The sequence below is a fragment of the Chlorocebus sabaeus genome, chromosome 13, assembly GCF_047675955.1.
Source record: "Chlorocebus sabaeus isolate Y175 chromosome 13, mChlSab1.0.hap1, whole genome shotgun sequence".
Classification (NCBI taxonomy): domain Eukaryota; kingdom Metazoa; phylum Chordata; class Mammalia; order Primates; family Cercopithecidae; genus Chlorocebus; species Chlorocebus sabaeus.
This window is the reverse complement of record NC_132916.1, coordinates 85,211,108-85,231,872: the sequence shown is the minus strand read 5'-3', so window position 1 is coordinate 85,231,872 and position 20,765 is coordinate 85,211,108. Positions and strand designations below refer to the sequence as shown.

Genomic DNA, 20,765 nt, shown 5'->3' with positions numbered 1-20,765 from the left:
AAATGACTGATTTCCTCCTGATTTACTAGAAAAATTTAAGTGTCTTGAAAAAGTTTCCTCAATTTAAGATTTCCATTCCTATTATTCTTTCTTAGATCACTGATACATTATATATCTCATTATATCAGCACCTTGTATCTGATATGTATTTTAGAATTAAGTATAATGCATCAATGTTGCATGGTATTCTGAGAGTGGAAAAAAAGTCCAAGGATTGTGTTATTCAAATAATTAAAATCCTTCTATGGTGGGGAACTTAAGGTCCTTCATTGAATTTCATCTTCTCTCTAAAACAAGTAAGTGGGATTTCACTTTCTCACTTTCAAACTAAACTGAAATTGAACTTCCAGTGCCTACTAGCAATAATTGGCCAAAGATTGGAAGATTATTTAATGAAAGTTGTGTGTGTGTGTGTGTGTGTGTGTGTGTGTGTGTGTGTGTGTGTTTCAATTGCTAATCAAATCTGATTGCTTCTCCTGAATGTCAAGGCATATGTCGGTTTGGTTAAATTAGGCAAACTCTCTTTTCTGACCCTTCAAACACAACACTTGTTACTATCTCATATTCTTTGAGTATGCATTCCCTTCAGTGGAATGTTGCCTTCTCCTTTCTGCTTTATGACTAAAGAACAAGTCTCATCATTTTATGAAAAGGTCAGAGACCATGCCAGGTCTTGTTTAATTGATTTCGCTTATAACTATTGAAACAGCTTGTACTATAAATTTAGTAAGTTATTATATAGTATAAGTTTATTTTTAATGTGTCAGTATTATGACTCTAACCAGACTGCAAGGAATGGGGCCATGCCTTATACTTTATATTAATACATCTTCGCAAAGTACTAAGCACAGGTGAAAATTCTTTAGTGAGTTTCCCCCTCTGCGGCTCCCTCTATTGTGCGTCTAGATATCTCTCACTAGATCCTCTCAGTATGTGTATCTTTTTAAACACCCATTACATTATAAATAGGAACTGAAGAGCACTCATAATTGGCTAGGATTATTAAATTGTTTTGCTCTTTAGCTTTCTCTGAAAATATGCAAAAACCTCTCAAATTAAAAAAATTTAATTAGGTTGTTTTAACTTAGGTTTACACTCTTAATTTTTTCCTTGGTCAGTGGGCCTGCAAAGAAAAAGACTTTACCTATCTGTTCCCTAATTTAGGGTTCCCAATCTATTAGCTTGGCTATCAATATTTTTCTTAGAAATACTGCAAAGCTGAATTAATTATAAACTTAAACCAGAGCATCCATTTTCAAAATGTATTCAAAATTATAGCCACACATTTGCAATATATTTCAAGGCAAAGACAAAATTCAACTGATATTGCAAATTATCTCTAGCAATTGGTATTTTGTGGTGTTTCTAGGTACAAAAAAGAAACAGTGGGACAGGAGTTGGAAGGTAGAAGCAACACATGAAGCAGAAATGTAGCAGTTATGTGAGACAGAGGCTTAAACATTTTTTATTTTACCCCCATGAAGTCACAATCTGCCACACTGTTGACTGGCATATATAGATTAGTATAGACTGAAGACAGGAGGCTCTGCTGAGTTGAGTATCAGACCTGGGCAAATGCTGTAACGTCAGGGAGCGTACTCCTTTGCCAAAGGGTTCAGAAATCAAAAAGAGCTGCTGTCACCTCAATGTTAATGATAAAATTGGGTAAGAGCATTTCCCTGTCTACCACTGGGGAGGAGCAAGTGTATAATGAATTCTATACGTGTGCTGCGTAGTGGTGAATGCTCTGGACAGTCCTAGGTTGGGCTGTGCTAGGGGTGAAACAGGAGTTTTTGCCACCACTAAATTTAAACTTCCTAAAACTGGAGAGTACACCCTGGCTAAACATAGTTCTATCTTACATGACACAGAGAAAAACCACCCAGTTAATTTTTTAAATTAAATTATAAACTTGACCAAACCACATCAGATAACTATAAATACTTGAGTTGTATTTTAGTTTGTAAAGACAGAAAGCTGACTTTTAAATTTCAATCTAATTGCTACTATTAATAACATAGTCGATCTTATATAAAATACCAAATGCTTTAATTTTCCAAGGGCTTAAGAGATCATCTTTCCCTTCATGATTTAATATAATATAAATAAAAAATTTCATAAGTACACTTAAAAACATTTATCAAGGTATTCTTTTAAAGTTAGGGGAAAAATTAATTCTACTGTGGCACATCATTTCCTGTTTGCCCATAATGAAACAGTGCCATCACTACCTTTAGGCAGGTAGACATTAATACTAATATTGTGACCAGTTAGTTATTCATGTTGGGGAGCTTTAATAACTCTTCACAGGCTTCTAAAGGTCTAATAGAATATTTGTATAACTGAAAATGGGGTCTCTTATCAGTTAAAAATAATTCAAAAGGTCAATGGTCAGAATTTTTTTCACCTTAAGGTACATCTTATGTCCTTAGAACAAAAGACTGAGAGGAAGATGATAAGGATGATTTTTACCATTCTCCGATTTTGGTTACTGAAAAAATAATGACTTTACTACTATCATCTAGTAAGATGCATCTAGTAGGAAAATCACAGGCTGAAGTATCAAGAATTCAATATGCTTTGCAACTGGAAAAAACCCCAGACAGATGATCTTTAAAATACAAGTTTAGTATCTGGATAAAAAAAAATACAGAAGGCAAGGCAGTCTCTGTCTCTGGATTCAAAATGGCATTTTAACATGTATTGCTAAATAGTTTATTTCATATAAAAATCTAAACAACAGTATAATGCCTGCCTTTGTAAAAATTAGAGTAATGACATGGTCAAATGAAAATGAATATAAACGTGATTGATTGAACTTCGTAAGTATGAAGAAACAGACTGGTCACCTGTGGAATCATCAGGGGTCCATGGATGACTTCGAGTTGGCTTTTCTGAGGTTGGTCCTGAGGTAGTAATCATTCTGACACTGGGACTGGATGACCTACTGCTCACCTACAGCAAGAAGTGACAGGAGAAACAAAATGTGATTTTTTGATTAAAAAAAAAAATGACGAGAACGTTTCCATTAAAAGGCAAAGAAGAGACTTAGAGATCTCCAAAAAACTCTTGTAAACAACAAAATAAATCCTCTCTTATATATATGTAAAAATTTATATGCACTCACACATGATACCTCTTAAAAACTGATGAACTTGCAAGAAACTAAGAAATACTCTGAGATTAGAAACAAAACAAGATCAGGAAACTAGCAAGTGCCTAAGCTGACAGCCCTGGGAATTTCAACTGAACACCAATGGCCTAGAGCTACTGTTTTCACAGGATGCTGCACTCAGAGGAATGGATCATAAAGCCTTGGGCCTTTGTAGGATGGAAGTAAGACTGCAGAAACCTCTGCTTAAAGCTAAAGCTCAGCAAAGGCTTCACTCTCAGAGAAAAGGTCACACAACTAGGGGAAAAAAAAATCTGTCCTACAAAAGCGGACAGGAAATAAATTTGTCTCTCTTGGGTTAATGGCTCTGGGTGGAAGGGAGAAATGTATTAACTGTGAATCCACAAAAAATTTCCAGTTTGGATGCAGGTTACAACAAATTCCAACCACAACAAATCCCAAGCATAAGAAACAGGAAGAAGCTCACAAATTGAGTTTAACATGGAACGTATACATTCAAATTCTAGGAAACAATCAATAGGAGATAGAAAAAGAAGCCAGAAGAAAGTAGAACAGTATCTTCGAAGTACTGAAAGAAAGTAACTGCCAGTCTAGAATTGTCTAGCCAACAAAATTTGAAGAATGAGGCCAAAATAACATTCTTAGATGGGCAAAAACTGAGTTTACCTTCCATACATTTTTACCACAGAAATTTTTCAAGCACGTATTTTTGGAAGAAGAAAAATTTTACTTGATGGAAGGATCAAGACACAATAAGGAATAGAGGTAAACAGAAAATAAATCTACACATTGAAAACATTCAGTGATGGAAACAGTGAATTTATAGAAGTATCAAACAAATAAATAAGATGGCACTAAAATTATAAATAACAATAGCAAAAGCATGAAGAGCACTGATTTAAAAATCCTTGTATTGTTCAGGATGAGGGTACAGATCTTTACTAGGCTGGGCGTGAATGTTAAAATTTCAAAGGTATTTACAAAAAGTAGTAATATGTAACTCCCAAACCAGAAAGAAAACAATACAATTAAAAATAAATTTATTCAATTCAAAAGAAAGCTGAAAAGAGAAATAAGAGAAAACATAAGAAAGCAAACTTATCAGTAACCATAATAAATGTAAATGAATTAAACTCTCCAGTTAAGATATTTAAAAAAAAAATCAGATTGTCAGGATGAATTAAATGCTATTTATAAGAGATATATCTAATTTACAGAGACAGAGAAAACAGGAAGTTACAGGATAAAAAAAGAAAACCAGGCAAAAACTACCCCAAATAAAGTACCTATATTAGTATCAGAGAGAATATATTTTAGGGTGCAAAATATTACTAGAGAAATATGGTAAGTGGTTCAATTCAGAATACAGCAATTCAAAATTTATTTTAAAAAAATTATTATTATTATTATTTTGTAGACATGGGTCTTACTACATTGACCAGGCTTCTCGCAACCTCCTGGCCCCAGTCTCCCAAAGTGCTGGGATTACAGGCATGAGCCACTGTGCCTGGCCAACGATTCCAAATTTATATGCTGTATGTACAAATAGATAAATCAAAAAAACTGCAAGGAAAAAGGACAGATCCACCATCACAGTGAGATTTGTTTTTAAAGACAAGGTCTTGCTCTGTTGCCCAGGCTAGAGTGCAGTGGTACCATCATAGCTCACTATACCCTCAAACTCCTGGGCTCAAGCGATCCTCCCATCTCAGCCTCCTGAGTAGCTGGGACTACAGGAACACACAACTGTGTCCAGCTAATTTTAAAATATTTTGTGGAGTCAGGGTGTTGCTATGTTCCCAGACTGGTCTCAACCTCTTGGCCTCAAGTGATTCTCCCTCTGCAGTTTCCCAAAGCACTGGGATTGCAGGTATAAGCTACTGTGCCTGGCCAACAATTCAAAATTTATATGCTGTACATATAAACAGATAAAGCAAAAAAACTCAAGGATGTACCCTCAAACTCCTGGGCTCAAGTGATCCTCCTGCCTTAGCCTCCCGAGTAGCTGGGACTACAGTTACATGCCATTGCACTTGGCTAATTTTTAAACTTTTTGTAGAGATGGGATCTTGCTATGTTGCCCAGGCTGACCTAATGGCTTCAAGAAATCCTCCCACCTTGGCCTCCCAAAGTGCTGGGATTACAGGTGTGAGCAACTGTGCCCAGCCCCACAGTAAGATATTTTAATATTCTTCTGTAAATTATATAAAAGGAGATCAAAAAATAAAACAAAACATACACACACAGTAAAACTTGAACTCCATTAAAAAACAAGCTTAATCTAAACATAAGTGACTTTATGCCTAGCAAATGAAGAATACACATTCTTTTTAAGCATTCATGGGACACTGATGAAAACTGATTATGAAAACTGATTATGTACTAAGCTGTAAAGCAAATCTCAAAGAAGTTAAAAACATTTCAGTATCATAATTTAATTACTTTTTATACTGATTTCAAAACCTTTAAAAATCTTTTGTTTTGAAAAACACTTCTAAATAATTCATTGGTCAAAGAAAACAAAAGGGACATTAGAAAATACTTGAACTGAATTTTAACATGATCATGCTAACACTTGGGGATGCGACTAAAAGAGCACTTAGAGGAAAATATTTAACTCTAAATATATATATGAAAAAAACAGAAACACTGATAATTTATAAGCTAGAGACCTAACTTAGTTAAAAAAAAGAATTCGCTTCCCAAAATGAAAAATAGTAAAAGATAGTATTTTGAAATCAGAGACAAACCTATAAAAATGAACACATTCTTAAAAAAAAAAGTTTCCAAAATTCCTATACATTATAGAAAATACCAAGCACAGAGGAGGGTTTTACAGGTAAGTTCTATCAAACATTCAAGAAAAGGATTTTCCCAATCTTAAATTATCCTAAACAAAAAAAGAAGAAACTTTCTGACTCATTCTGTGAAGGCAGTAAAAATCAATATATAAGGACAGTGTGAGAAAGAAAGTTACAACTGAACCTCACTTCCAAAAAATAAAAATAAAAAAATAAAAATAAAAAGAGACACAAAAGTCATAATTTCTAAAAACTATATTAGCAAATATAATGTGGCAGTGTACAAGCAATAAAAATCATTAAAAAGTTTGGTTTATCCAACTTTGCAAATGACTGCAAAGGTCACTCATCTGACATTAGGAAATTCCATTAATACAATTCATTACATCAACAGATTAAAGGACAAAACCTCAACAGATGCAGAAAAAGCATTTAACATCTACTTATAAAAAATACATTTAACAAACTTAAATTCTATGTATGAGAAGATAATTTCTTATTCTTTCTTTCTTTCTTTTTTTTTTTTTTTTTTTTTTGAGACAGGGTCTTGTTCTGTTGCCCAGGCTGGTGTGCAATGGCACCAACAGAGCTCACTGCAGCCCTGACCTCCTGGGCTAAGTAATCCTCCCACCTCAGCCTCCTGAGTAGCTGGAACCACAGGCTCACGGCACCATGCATGGCTAATTTTTTAAAAAAATATATTTGTGTAGAGATGGGGTCTCGCCCATGTTGTGCAGACTGGTCTCGAACTCCTGGGCTCAAGCGATCCTCCTGTCTTGGCCTCCCAAAGTGCTGGGATTACAGGTGTGAGCCCCTGTGCCCAGTGGGAAGAGGATTTCTTAATCAGATAAAAGGTATTTATGATATCTGGAAACATGATATATGACAGAATGTGGCACTGAGGGTCGGTGGGGGAATGACAGGGAAGGCCACAGGTGAGGAACACACAGGGACCAACCCTCACTGGGATTGTTAGTGTTCCATTCCTTAAGTTGGGTGGTGGGTTCACAAGTGTTCATTTTATTATTTTCATAACTTATATATTATATGCATTCTTATCTACGTATTAATATTTCATATATTAAAACCTTTCAAATGATACAGAAACTAAAATGGATTTCTTTTTTTTTTTTTTTTTGAGACGGAGTCTCGCTCTGCTGCCCAGGCTGGAGTGCAGTGCTGTGATCTCGGCTCACTGCAAGCTCCACCTCCTGGGTTCACACCATTCTCCTGCCTCAGTCTCCTGAGTAGCTGGGACTACAGGTGCCCACCACCGTGCCCAGCTAATTTTTTTTTTTTTGTATTTTTAGTAGAGACGGGGTTTCACCTTGTTAGCCAGGATGGTCTCAATCTCCTGACCTCGTGATCTGCCCGCCTCGGCCTCCCAAAGTGCTGGGATTACAGGTGTGAGCCACCGCGCCCAGTCTCCAAAATGGATTTCATAAGGACTTTTTAAAAAGTCCTTGATGTGTTACTGAGTACCAAAAAGGAGACTTAAAAAGAACTTAAAAAGAACACAGAGTAATAGAAAATAAAACATAAAATAAATTCATAAAGAATCTCATATCTAGCTTTAACATAAAACACTCAAATTCAAGACTGCAACAAGTAAAACGAAATGCAATACAAAAGTACCTTTGAGTAGAATCCATCGTATGTGAGTTCTAATTATGCTGTAATGTCTGCTTTAGATCACTTCAACCTCTCTTTATCTGGAGAGGGGTTGGGGCTGGGTTAAGAATGTGATGAGAAGTGTTCCATATAGTGCTAAAATTCTATGATTTCAGGCCTTGAAAACCCACAATGGATTCAGGATAATAAACAGTGAGAGGTACTTTGTTTTCCTCTCATTTTTTTTTTAAATAATTTTTAATTTTTGTGGGTATATAGTAGGTACATATTTATGGGTCAGTGTATTGCTAATGCACATTTTAAAAAGAGAAACATGTTTGTGACATGTGACAATCAGTATCAGTTGTGAGAAATCAACAAGATACAGTAGAAGTAATAATTAGGTTTTGAAAATGAGAATGGATTCAGTATATTTAAAAAAGAGGCCACTGAACATTTGCAATATTAAAACAAATAAGTTGGCCCTAATACGAATTTCACAGTACTACTCCTTAAGTTTAAATCTTTTGCAAAACGATTCTTCGCTACATGTTTCTTTTTACCTTCTACTTTCCAAGAAACTCTTAGCACCTTCTATGCATGCTTGTTTGTCCCCCTTGTCATTTCCAACAGCTATGAAACTAAGAAATATAAGACTTGCACTTTTAGTGCAATTTCAAAACTGTCTTTAGATCAGCATAGAGTTAGATTTAAATCCATAAACTAATAAACAAATCTTTATATTTTAAGAAATGTCTATCTCAATAAATAATATGCTAATACGTTTGTATAAAAAAACTAAGGAAATATTTAAAAACAAGGCATAACTGTAGTTTTTGAATATGTGAATAATACAAGGCATAAATAAGAGGAACACATAACGTCTGACAATTAACCAAAAAACTCAAAAGTAGTCTGTGGCTGAATTTATGTTACTGCTTGTAACCAACTACTGAAGAAGTTTTTATAGTAGCTATTTTTTAAAATCACTGATAAAATTCTGAGAGTCGCAAATGCTCTCAAACTATTCAAACTCATTGAAGTTGCTCCTTCCTTTAAGACATTTACAATTACTTATTCTATCCCCACATTAACTGCAAAGTTTAAGAGATATAGGCAAACCTGACTTACTAAAAGGATTGGATATGAAAGTGGTTCCAAGAGTACAGAAAAGCAACACAGCAATTTAAGGCAGCAAAAGAATACTAAGCCAAATTTAAACCGCAGGGGCAGTCTACCATCAGTAGACATGAACTAGAATTGGCCTTTGACCAGAAATTTATCCCTATATTTATAAAAAGGAATTGGAAGTTATTTTACGGACAAAAATAAAGTTCAGCTTTTAATATCTTACCTGAAAGACTAGGAAAATATTTTCATAAGTCAGGAATTTACGCCCAGTGTTATTATTTAGACTGACATTTAAAACCTATTTAATACCCTCAGAAATCTTAGTAGCTAAAATTATATAAGCACAAAACACAGAGATTAAATGATGACTTATATGATATTTTTGCTAAAGTAACTTCTCAATAATATAAATATTTTTAAAATGGGTATAAGTTGGTAATGTGGATTTCCATGGGTACTTTATTATGGTAGTCACAGATAATTAAATCTATACATGAAGGTTGTATTGAAAATATTCTTTCTAATCTAAAGGTCTGTAGGCTTGATCTAATTTTGGCTTCACTACAGTGTTTCATAAGGGAATTTCAGAATTTTATTATTCTTACATGGTCTTCTACAATAGAAAGGTATCTATTCTCCAACAGAGGCTGGGCGTAGTGGCTCACGACTGTAATCCTAGCACTTTGGGAGGCTGAGGCAGGCAGATCGCTTGAGGTCAGAAGTTCAAGACCAGCCTGGGCAACATGATGAAACCCTGTCTCTCCTAAAAATAAATTAAAAAAAAATTAGCCAGGTATGGTGGCACATGCCTGTAATCCCAGCTACTTGGGAGGCTGGGGTGGAAGAATCACTTGAACCCAGGAGGCAGAGGTTGCAATGAGCCGAGATCACACTACTGCACTCCAGCCTGGTTGACGGGGGGACTCTGTCTCAGAAGACGGGGGGACTGTCTCAGAAAAAAAAAAAAGAAAAAAAAGAAAGGTGTCTATTCTCCAATAGAAAGGTATAGTATGAAGAAGGAATTATTCAAAACTATTACGTAAGTTTTTGATTTAGAGTTTAACAGAACATTTGTTTACACAAAAGGAGGTGCAGAATGAAGATGGACAAAAGTAGTATGATAAATCACATCCCTTAAATACGTAATAACAATGTATATTAATATCACTCAATATGCGACGAGACCTTTAAAGCAAATCCTTTCCATGATCCTCGACACAAGGTTTCCTTATGAACAGAAACAACACTGGTGGGTTTTACTTCTTTCCCTTTCCAAGTGCTATTTTCCTTTTGTTTCTGGATGGTAACACACTATCATGAGAGCAAGGAAGTGGCGTCAAGAGCCCGGTGAGGCACACTGTGGAGAGGCCGGCATACAACATGGATTAGTATCTACTGTGTGCCCTGGTACTTTCACCTCTGTTAAGAACTCTGGGAGCTGGGTGTTATGGTCCCTATTTGTAGATAAGGGTGCAGAAGCTCAGGGAAATTAAGGAACTCGCCCAAAGTCACATATTTGACAATAAAAGTAGATTATAAGGTCCATATGGAAATGTAATATGTCCACTTCTCTAAATAATCCTAACTGTATCATCTTGCAGTCATAATTTTCACTGATTGCAGTCCCCTCTAAGAGAATTCTTGAATATAGATCTATACTGAATACAATTCCAGAAGTGGTATTCAGGCATTTATAAGAATGTATATTGTTTTAGTGAAACACAGAATGGCTTACCCAGGTTAAAACATAAATTTGTGCGGTCGTCGGTAGAAATTTATTACCAAGATAGGTTAACCTTGCTCAATGATATGACACAGCTACAATTCATCATCACTTAACAACTATTTAAATAATTAATGACAATGCAGACTATTAGAAGCTAAAATACCCAAATGTAAGAGATCTAGGGCTATAACAGCATGCATTACATCTAGTTTCACATGCAAGATAGAATGATTAGAGTATAGAGTTTGTGTGCTTTGGAATCAGGTTTGGATACAAAACCTGGTTATAAGAATTACTGGCAGTATAAGGAAGTAAGAGACTTAGGTCAGTTTTTCTCATCCTCACTTTACTTGGCTGCAAATGAGATGAAAAAGCACCAACTTCACAGGATTAAGATCCTGATAACAGGATTAACATTCTGATAATGTATGCTAAGAGCCTATCTGGCACAAAGTCAGTGCACAACAAATGGAAGCTGTTATTACTCTAGTTTTCTAATTGATTTGGGCATAAGTCTGATCTCTCCAAATGAGGTGCTTGGGGATTAGGCTTTATTGGTATTGTCAAAGCCCTCTAGCCAAAGACTGCCAGGAACACACCAATAGTGGAAAGAGTTGGGTTTGATATTTATTGCAGGGAAGGAGAATGCTTACCATGGGGCAGCATGGGTTGTATCAGTAAGAGGGTTTTAGAAAAAGAATGTATTATAGAATTTAGGCTTTGGTTGGGTGATTTTGGGGAAACTCTAAGGAAGGAGGGGTTCATTCCAGATTGGCTGCTGTCAGAAAGCAAGGGCAATTCCGCAGGGAGGGCAGTCCAGAGTGAAGACCAAGCTGTAATAGGTACAGAAGCAGCAGTCACTCTTAATAGCTGGGAGAGGACAATGTTAAGTATTTTGTGGGTGGAACATTGACCTTGTTTTTGTCTGTGCTTAGAAAACATTCCGATGTAGTCTTGTTTTGTCTCCTTTTATCATGGGCTCAGCATTATCTTGTCTGATGTTGGTATTCTGAGAGATTATATCCAATAAGACAGTAACATGGTCTAGCTCTGACAGCCAGTCATTGAGAGTAACGCCAGCTTCTAACAACAGTGAGGCCACAGTGTCAAATCAGTTCCTGGATGTCAGGGACTGCTTTTTTCTTTCTCAGTATCTTTTCAAAGCTTCTAGGAAGTCACATCTATTGAGCGTTTAAAAAGCTTCCTGAATTAATGAAAAAACCATGTTTAAAAGTGAGTTGTATGTTGTAAGAATGCAATCTTTTACAACTATACTTATATCATTACTTTTAATTAAGAAGCTTGCTTCATTTACTATTCCTCTCAAATGGATGGCAGCAGAAAAACAACCAATTTAATTTTAGTTTACAGTTGGAAATTCTAAGTGATTTTACTAAGATTATGTTTTGAGTCAAGAGCCACAGTACAATCAGTTTACTTTCCTCTACAAGATGTAATGTTATTACATTTTATTAGGAAGTTCTCTCTCTCTTCTCTGATGATTGTACTCAGTGGGCCAGAGTCTTTTCTTCATGCATTCCCATGGCCAGAAAAAGAAAAAGAAATTAACTCTGAGCATCTGCCTAATCACACTTAGCCAGACTTCAAAAAGGACGGCACCTTCCAATTTTGAAAACACATATTGTGAATACTTTTCTTCCTCAAATGAATATTATCTTTGTGAGTAATTTAAAAGATTTAATGGTCACTTATCATACACTTTTTGGGAGAAATGTTTTCATAGCACATTAGGATTAGTATTTGCCACCCTCATGCCAAGCTGAACATTAGGTATTTTAAGGTTATAACAGAAATAATTTTGAAAGAGTGGATCAGTTTTAAAATGTGGCTACATAATGGTCATATATCACCTGTTTCAAAACAGGTTTTACTGCCATATCAAACTCTCCCTCACCCCAAATCTTTCAGAGTGGTCTATGACAGTTCCACAAATAACTGTCCCACACCCATAGCTGGCCTCAGTTCCAGCGTTTTACTACCTGAAGGTATTGTGAATTAAAAGGATAACAACCAAAATCTCAAATAATGTGGAACTTGTGAAGACATAAGTAAGACCTGGTGTGGGAAGATCAGTCCTGAATTATGGCAACACCTTTATTCTAGAGTCTACAGAAAAGCTTTCAAACTAGTAGCTGCTCCTGATATGTCTTAGGGCAAGCTTCTCATTCCTAGTCAAACACTTGGCTAGAAGTTCTCATAACTGGAATATCAGTGGCAATAGTAAACAGAGTTTAAAAGGCTGAGCTCATCAAGCCTCCGAAGAATCAAAGCAAATAGCAGATGTCAAACTATCTATTACTAAATGGGCTGATTACAACTTTTCAGTATCTGAGGGGGAGAAAATGGGAAACTTCAGCCAAAAGTTCTGGGGTCTTAACAAAAAAGATATACCGACAAAAACTATCATTAAATAATGAAATCAAGATTTAGAGTCACTAGTATCACAAAACATAATAAATTAATGTGTCTATATATATTTTATTTATATATGTGTGTTTATAAGCATTTTGTGAAATAAACATATTTCCAGATATAAATGAAGATCAAGGATATTCACCACTTAAATATTTGAAGTGGTTTTTGGTAAGCTGGTTAAGTTGATGGGTATAAAAGGCTTTTTTATTAATGACTACAAAGAATCTTCAAAATTTAAAGTATATTATGAAAATGATATAATAATAAAATACCTTTTTAGGATGACAAGTACTAATATACATTATCATAAATTACATCAGATTGTTTTTAATATATAAATGCTAAAATTTTATAAAAATATGGATCATGAAGTAATAATTTCATTACTTAATACTGAATAATTTAATGCTTAATACTTCTTAATACATAATAATTTCATTACTTTATTAATTTCATTACTTTTATGCTGCTGTCATAAAACTTATACAGCTGAAAACAAACACCTCATAATTAATCTTCATTTTACAGAATATAGTATATAATAAATTATATATGTCAAGTGTATTAATCTGAATAACAGAAAAAACAATGATTGAGCTACTTTTATATACCTGGTGGGTTAAAACTCTGCACTAATCAGTAATGGCTTAAATTATAACACTGTCTGCATCATCTGCAAAGCAGTAATAAAGAGATAAGGAGAGTTTAGAGGAGGATCCAGAAATATAAACAATGAAATCTTAACAACTGGAATAGAAGCTTTCGAGAGTTTACACATTTGCTCAGTAAATATTATCTTAAGGATATTTGAAAAAAATATTGATCCAGTGGATATGCCAAGTTAAAAGATGTTAGAGTTCTCCACGTATGCCAATGCCCTATGTGGCCCTAGAGGAGTAGCAACTTATTGGGGAAATGTTTGTTACCCTTATTACTAAAAAGGAGACACACTAATGATTAACTTTAAAGGACCCTTTAATGATAAATCATTACATTATAAAATTGAATACTTACTAAAACATATATAAACACCATATAACATATATACAGTGCTAAAGAACAATTTATTTTTTCATGGAGTTTAATAAACCTACTTTCAGAAATTATCTTTCAAGTTAAATTAACAATGGCACCTATGTTTTTTCCCCCTAAGTGTTTAAGCTCAGGTGCAATGAATTTCTCTATCACAACTTTAGGTCAACTCATAAAACTAGTTTTGCAGAGTAGATTACAGTTAATTCTTGGTTTCTGCCTAGTATTCTTCAAAGATAGAAAATTTGAATGTTGTCTTACCTGACCAGGTTCTGTTCCAGTTACAGTCAAGTCTTGGATGGATCTACGTCTTGGCTGTCCGTTGCCTTTAAAAAGAAGAAAAAAAGTAAAATACTAAAATCTATTCAAACAGACAAAAAGGGTGTAATTGCTACAGCAGAAAGTTGGAATTTGTTGCTCCTTGTATCTACACGAAATGTTTGTGGGGGGAAAAAAAAGTGAGTTTATTGCTAAGAAAAAAAAAAAAAGAAGAGAAAGATGTAAAGAAAGGAAGAGAAACAGCTGCAGTGTTTTAACTCAAAAGTTGCTGGCCTACAACAGAGTATGTCCTAATACAATAACCACTTCTACCACATGAATAGCTGCTGAACTCTCTTCCACCATCTTCTGTCATGTGTTTAAATAGATGAATGCTTGGGGGCTGGGGCTGATGACGGCATCTATTTCAAGGGCCTTACGTTACAGTTTTTACAGCAAGACAGCTAGCAGGTTGTAAGACACAACTGACTTTAACTGGCAGCAATATCTTTTTCATTTCAGGGTCTAAAAGATGCTTAGGCTTAAATTTATTATACTGAGTCACGCTTACTTAATCCCCATTAGTCTTTGTCAGAATCCAGTAATTTATTATTTGTGAACAACAACTCTTAATTTCCCACTGGATGTTAGTAACTGTCACTCTGTTCTCAAATATACAGCTTGTTGAAATGGGCTATTTTGTTAATTCTGCTTTAGAAACTTCTATGCTTATAATTTATTTCATTAAAAATCAATTTATGAAAGAATTATACACATATAAGTCCTCAGCAAAACAATGAATTGAGCAATAGCTTCACTCAGCACTTTTATTTGGGAATAAGGCTGTTTATGCAGTATCTTCTAACATGAAAGATCAGCTGTCTAAAAGGAAACACCAAAATACTGAGTAACAGCTGATACAATACTCAAAATTCTTTTGACTCTGAAATCTGTATTATGTAATTTCTCAACTAGTGGCAACACTTAGAACATGTACTCACTCTAATTGTAGTTTCCTGATTAGTAGACAGAATTCATTCTTAAAATTTTAGACTTCCAGAATCTTTCATAGAAACATCTTTTTAAAACCAATCAGCAATATAACTTAGCACCTTAACCCACATGACCCCATTATTATGCTGCAGATAAACTAAAAGGATCTTACAATGGAATAAGAATGTTTAATAGAATAATATATGTAGTGAATATAAAAACTCAAATTTGTAACTCCTCTTGCAAATGTAAGACATCATCAGTTTTCTCCATTTTAAGTTATGTTTCATGATTCTTTGCATAATTTGAATTCAAATTTACTTCAAATGCCATTTTATTCCAAAAATTTCAACTTTTCATTACAAATTAAAACAACAAACTGTGCATGTATTGAATTAGACCCACTAGATCACTTTTATGAATACTTTCAACTACCCCTGTTTCCTGAGGACAAAAAGGATCCCCACAACCATGACTAGTAAGCAATTTTAGGCACATTTCATTCAACACACTCATTCTAAAATTAGCGGTGATGAGACAGGCTTGAAAAAGTGTCTGGAATTCTCTTTTCAGATTAGCAACACGGCAACATTTGTGAATCTGAGGAACCACCCAACACATGTGTCTATAAACCATTACATCACCATTGCAATAAAAACAAAAACTGAACTCAAATTTAGGTGGAAGAATAGGAGAAAGGGGAAGTAAAAACTTTTAAGGAAGTAAGGTAAAGAAGAGCTGACAGTTAACAAATGCCATAAAACGAAAAATCTTGAAGCTACCGCATGAATCAAAGCAAGCAGTGTTAGGCAATGCATTTTAATTAGCACAACCATGGCAGAAACCATCTGGCAGATAGTTCAGACAAAGCAAAACAGGATTGCAATCAACAAATACTTGTTGCTCCAATATTAAATTTTAAGTCATAATTTAGAAATATGAATGTAAGAAAAATCAACCTCCTATTACTTCAAATGAAAATTACTGGGTGTGTTCTCAGTAAATTTGAATTGATTCTGAAGTTTTTTCCAACAGAATACTAATTTAGACATTCACTCATTTTACCTTTTTTGGTCCTTTGATATGTACATACCTATATTATACATGGTAGTGTAGATGAAAATGTAGTAGAAATGAGGACAGCATGATGTAAACAGATGCCTGATCAAGGAATCTGAAACCTGCATATGCTATCTTGAGTATTTCATTCTGTAATGAATTCTGGAATGTTCATGTCTTACAATAGAGAACAAATTACACTTTTTAGAATGACTTCTAAGAATACATCACATTGCCAGTGCATACTAAATCTGCACTCCTGCCCCCTGCAAATAGAAAGCAACTTAGGGGTCAGTTCCATTCTTTTTACAGTAATGTCATTAAGACAGAGCCCCTCTTCAAAAAAGCTGCTCTTTTAAGTACAACTGATTTCCTGAGCTGGTATTTAAAAGTTATCCCGGAGTTCTTCCAGAGACTGCTGGCTTAGATCCCAGACAGTCACTCCTATGATTTTTCTTATCAGTTAAGCTCATAGTTTTCCTTGACTTACACTACTCTCATTTTCTACTTTAAAACTTCCTGAAGACTGTCTTCATGTAAAAATCAGCACTACATTTTCCGGGAGACCTCTCTTAACCTAAATGTTAGAAATTTTGAGATTCACAAGTTTTGAATATTACAAATTATGGGACACCATTCTCTTCATGTGTAAAATACCCAAGATTAAAAAAAAAATGCATAGCATGATATAGTAGCATCACATTACTACTTCATAGTAAACTGAACATGTAATTTTAAAATATATGTTCTCATTTAGGTGGCCAAAGTTTCATATTTCTTTACTAATTTCAACAAACTCTGGCTCTTTCACTGGAAAGGTTGGTCAGGTGGTTTATTTGCTTTGCAATACAACAGCTTTGTTAGGTTAGAGTTGAATTTTTTTAGATTACAAAAAGTGATCTTGGTACACTATTCAATATGGCAGAAAGGCCACCTAAATATTCATTATAAAGTCAGATTAACTTCCCTATTTAATTTGCCACAAATACAGAATTTTATTGAAAGTGAGGTGGCTATATACAGAAACTAGTACAGTACATCTTAGTATATAGCACCCCTTAACCCCAGGATCCCTATCAAAGGCTTACAACTGCTAATGACACTACCTGTGCTAGGTAAGAACTTACCAGATCTAGAAAAACTCAATTCTGTCTCTCATTGCCTCTTCATATTGGTGCTGCAGTAGTTTGGGGGAAATATTTGATAACTTACACGCTTCCAGTTAAAGATAGGCTTACAAACATTAGTTATCGACCAGCCCTTGAACCAAATATAGTATTAAAAGAGTGATCTTTTCATCCTGGTGGAGAAAGCAAAATAGTGCTCACATGTCCTTGAAAAGTATCTCTGCTTCCAGTTGTTTAAGCATTCTATAAAGCCCTCCCCACCTAGGTAATTTATTTGCCAATATCTGACATTTGAAACTTCTGAAGGAGGGCAACAAGATACAAGTATTAGAAGCCTAACTATCCATCTATTTTTCTGTTAAAACGTTTGGGCCTTTCTACATTCTACTTATTACAATTTACTATGTATCATACTCTTAGTAAAAAGTTAAAAAACCAATATACTAATAGAGCTAAACGTCCTTGACTGAAATTAAAAGCGAATACGTGTTAAGTTTTTGATCTAAATGCGGCTGAAATCATAAGGACACCTAAGGTTTCTTTTTAGCTTTAAGAAAGATATTACAAACAATAAATATCAATTAAGTTCAGGCTCTTCAGGAAACTAGACAAAAATCTTACATATTTCAGTAAGATCTGACTCAAAAACATTTGTATATTCAGTCTTCTCTTGCATATCCTTAAGAACAGTATGTAAGACAGAAAATCCTCTTTGGTCAAGGCATTTTATTGCTCTCGAATGTTATGCCATATTATTTGGGCTTAGAAATAACAAAAGGTACAATGTTCAAGGTTCTCAAATTGAAGCACTTCAAAGCAATGCTCATCTATAGAATGGATAGTTTTCAAGTACTTAAAACGAAATCAAACATTATAATCTAATCTGAACTAAGAAATAAATTCAGAATTATCTATGATGATATAATAGCATTAAAAATTTCTGTAATTTAGAAAATTTTACTCTTGCATATCACATTTGGGAAACTAGTTTCACTTTACAAAAGCAAACAAGCAGGTATGAACCATGTACAACAAATTTTATATCAGAGTAGAAGTGCAGAAGACTAATGTTTAATTAAATCGTTTATAGATGGTAAGTATATATGCATATGACAGTATTTTTTTCCAGTAGGTTTTAGAATGCATTATCATTACAGTTTATTTCCTTAAATGCTATAACTACTCACACAAAGGCTCCAGAGCAGAAGTGCCCATCTTCCATTATTGAAGCTACAAACATGAAAAAAAAATTCGCTTTCTTAACTACTTATTCTCTTACTCTACATGTTAAACTGGAAAAGTTTGTTCCTCTTTTTTGGTAATATTTAGGCATTCTACCTGTTCCTCTTTGACACTTGGATTTTTTTTTTTTTTTTTTTTTTTTTTTGAGGCGGAGTCTCGCTCTGTCGCCCAGGCTGGAGTGCAGTGGCCGGATCTCAGCTCACTGCAAGCTCCGCCTCCCGGGTTCACGCCATTCTCCTGCCTCAGCCTCCTGAGTAGCTGGGACTATAGGCGCCCGCCACCTCGCCCGGCTAGTTTTTTGTATTTTTTTAGTAGAGACGGGGTTTCACCGTGTTAGCCAGGATGGTCTTGATCTCCTGACCTCGTGATCCACCCGTCTCGGCCTCCCAAAGTGCTGGGATTACAGGCTTGAGCCACCGCGCCCGGCCGACACTTGGATTTTTAAAAGGAATGTAAAACTTAGGTATTCTTCTAACATCAGATGAACTGCATTGAATGTATTATATAGTTTCACAATCACAATAATCTATTTCATTTGTGTATTTGAGATGAAGGTGGGTGAAAAATAGATTCTTGGAAGCTTGGATAGTGACAAAAGGAAAATACGGGGGAAAGTAAAGAAAATCCAAGCAAAACAAAGATCTATGTTCTTACTGCCCTTATTAAAGTCCTACAACAAAAAAAGCCTAGAAAAACTTCAAAGAATCCGACAATCTGCCACCCATTCCCTTTTCTTCAAATATAAGTGTAACAAATTAGATATACTGGCTGAAAGGAGAAAAGATATGGTTTTTAAAACTCAAGTTTTAACAAAAAACATTTAAGAAAACCTATTTTTTTCTCTAAGTCCCTTCCAACTTATCAGCAAGCAAATGTATTAGAATACTGTAGTTCAAAAGGTCTAAATACTGGGCAACAAACTTCCACATTTACATTTACTTTGCTTAGGTAGCACACTGCCGCTTGGCAGGACCTCCTCTACAAAGGAAGAGTCAGCAAAATGTCACACATTCTACTGGTAATTTGCTTTTAGCTGCATGTCTTCCCTGTAAAAAGGAGCCAGGCTAATCTATAAAGCTCATTCTTCTAAGGGCAGATCGACAGTGGAAAGAAGGAAGGATTACCATACAAAGGTTTGCCAATTCTTCTTCAGAGCCAGTGATATGGTAGAAGAGGTATAAAAAATTGTACAGTCTGACCCACAGGGAGTCCTAAGGTATTAAAGGTTAATTTCTGTATGACCTGAGAGACTACTAAATTGATAAATACTGCTGTTTTGCTAAGTTGCTTTTTCTTTCACATTTGACTGATGGCATAGTATACATATTTTGAAAAGCAAGCAAAAAACAATATTAGGGTCTTCGCATTTCTTTATCTGTGACTAGGCTGGACATTTTCGTGACTATAAAGATGTATATACAAAACCTTTTTGTGATGCTTGAAGGATTGCTCTTATTAAGAGAGGTAGTTCATTCCAAGAAGTACATTAGACTTAGTATATTGCACTTGGCCAAAGGGAAGTATTATTGAAACTACTTATCCATATAAATAAGATTTTAAAAAAGCTATATTTAAAAAGAATGCTTGCAATTGGGTTTCAATGCTAATTAAACAGTTTGAATATATCAAGACGTATTTGCTAACACCATAAAGCTTGTGGGAAATCCACTTAGAACAAAAAAAATTCTAGAAAGTATTAAGAAATTTTGGAAATTAACTATCACCCTTTTTTATAATTAAAATGTCATGTATGAAATCTGAGATATTCCCAAAGGGTGGGCGGTATTTTTATATTTAATTAAAAAAATAATACCTATGAGCACATTCATAACTGGCTTTTATGTCCACTAGTATCAATTCTACAGCTTGTATTCTTCTATTAAAAAAAGTGCATCTGAGTAAGTTAATGTTTGATATCTGAGGGGGGAGAAGCCTAAAAAGAACGTTTAATAAAAGGTATTACTTTGGGAGGCCGAGGCGGGCGGATCACAAGGTCAGGGAATCGAGACCACGGTGAAACCCCGTCTCTAGTAAAAAAAAAATACAAGGGCCGGGCGCGGTGGCTCAGGCCTGTAATCCCAGCACTCTGGGAGGCCGAAGCGGGCGGATCACAAGGTCAGGAGATCGAGACCATCCTGGCTAACGCGGTGAAACCCCGTCTCTACTAAAAATACAAAAAACTAGCCGGGCGAGGTGGCGGGCGCCTGTAGTCCCAG

At 34.9% G+C, this 20,765-nt stretch overlaps 1 protein-coding gene across 2 annotated transcripts in view; it reads right to left on the bottom strand.

The window, feature by feature from the left end:
- The window catches only part of MAP3K7 (mitogen-activated protein kinase kinase kinase 7), a 72,979-nt gene that overhangs the window by 7,279 nt on the left and 44,935 nt on the right, over positions 1–20,765 (bottom strand). For both annotated transcript variants that reach the window (XM_008006642.3, XM_008006643.3), the window contains 2 exons: positions 14,132–14,196; positions 2,850–2,955 (listed from right to left, as the gene is read on the bottom strand). In XM_008006642.3, coding sequence (XP_008004833.1) covers positions 2,850–2,955; positions 14,132–14,196 — 171 coding nt within the window. The remainder of the gene's footprint in view (positions 1–2,849; positions 2,956–14,131; positions 14,197–20,765) is intronic.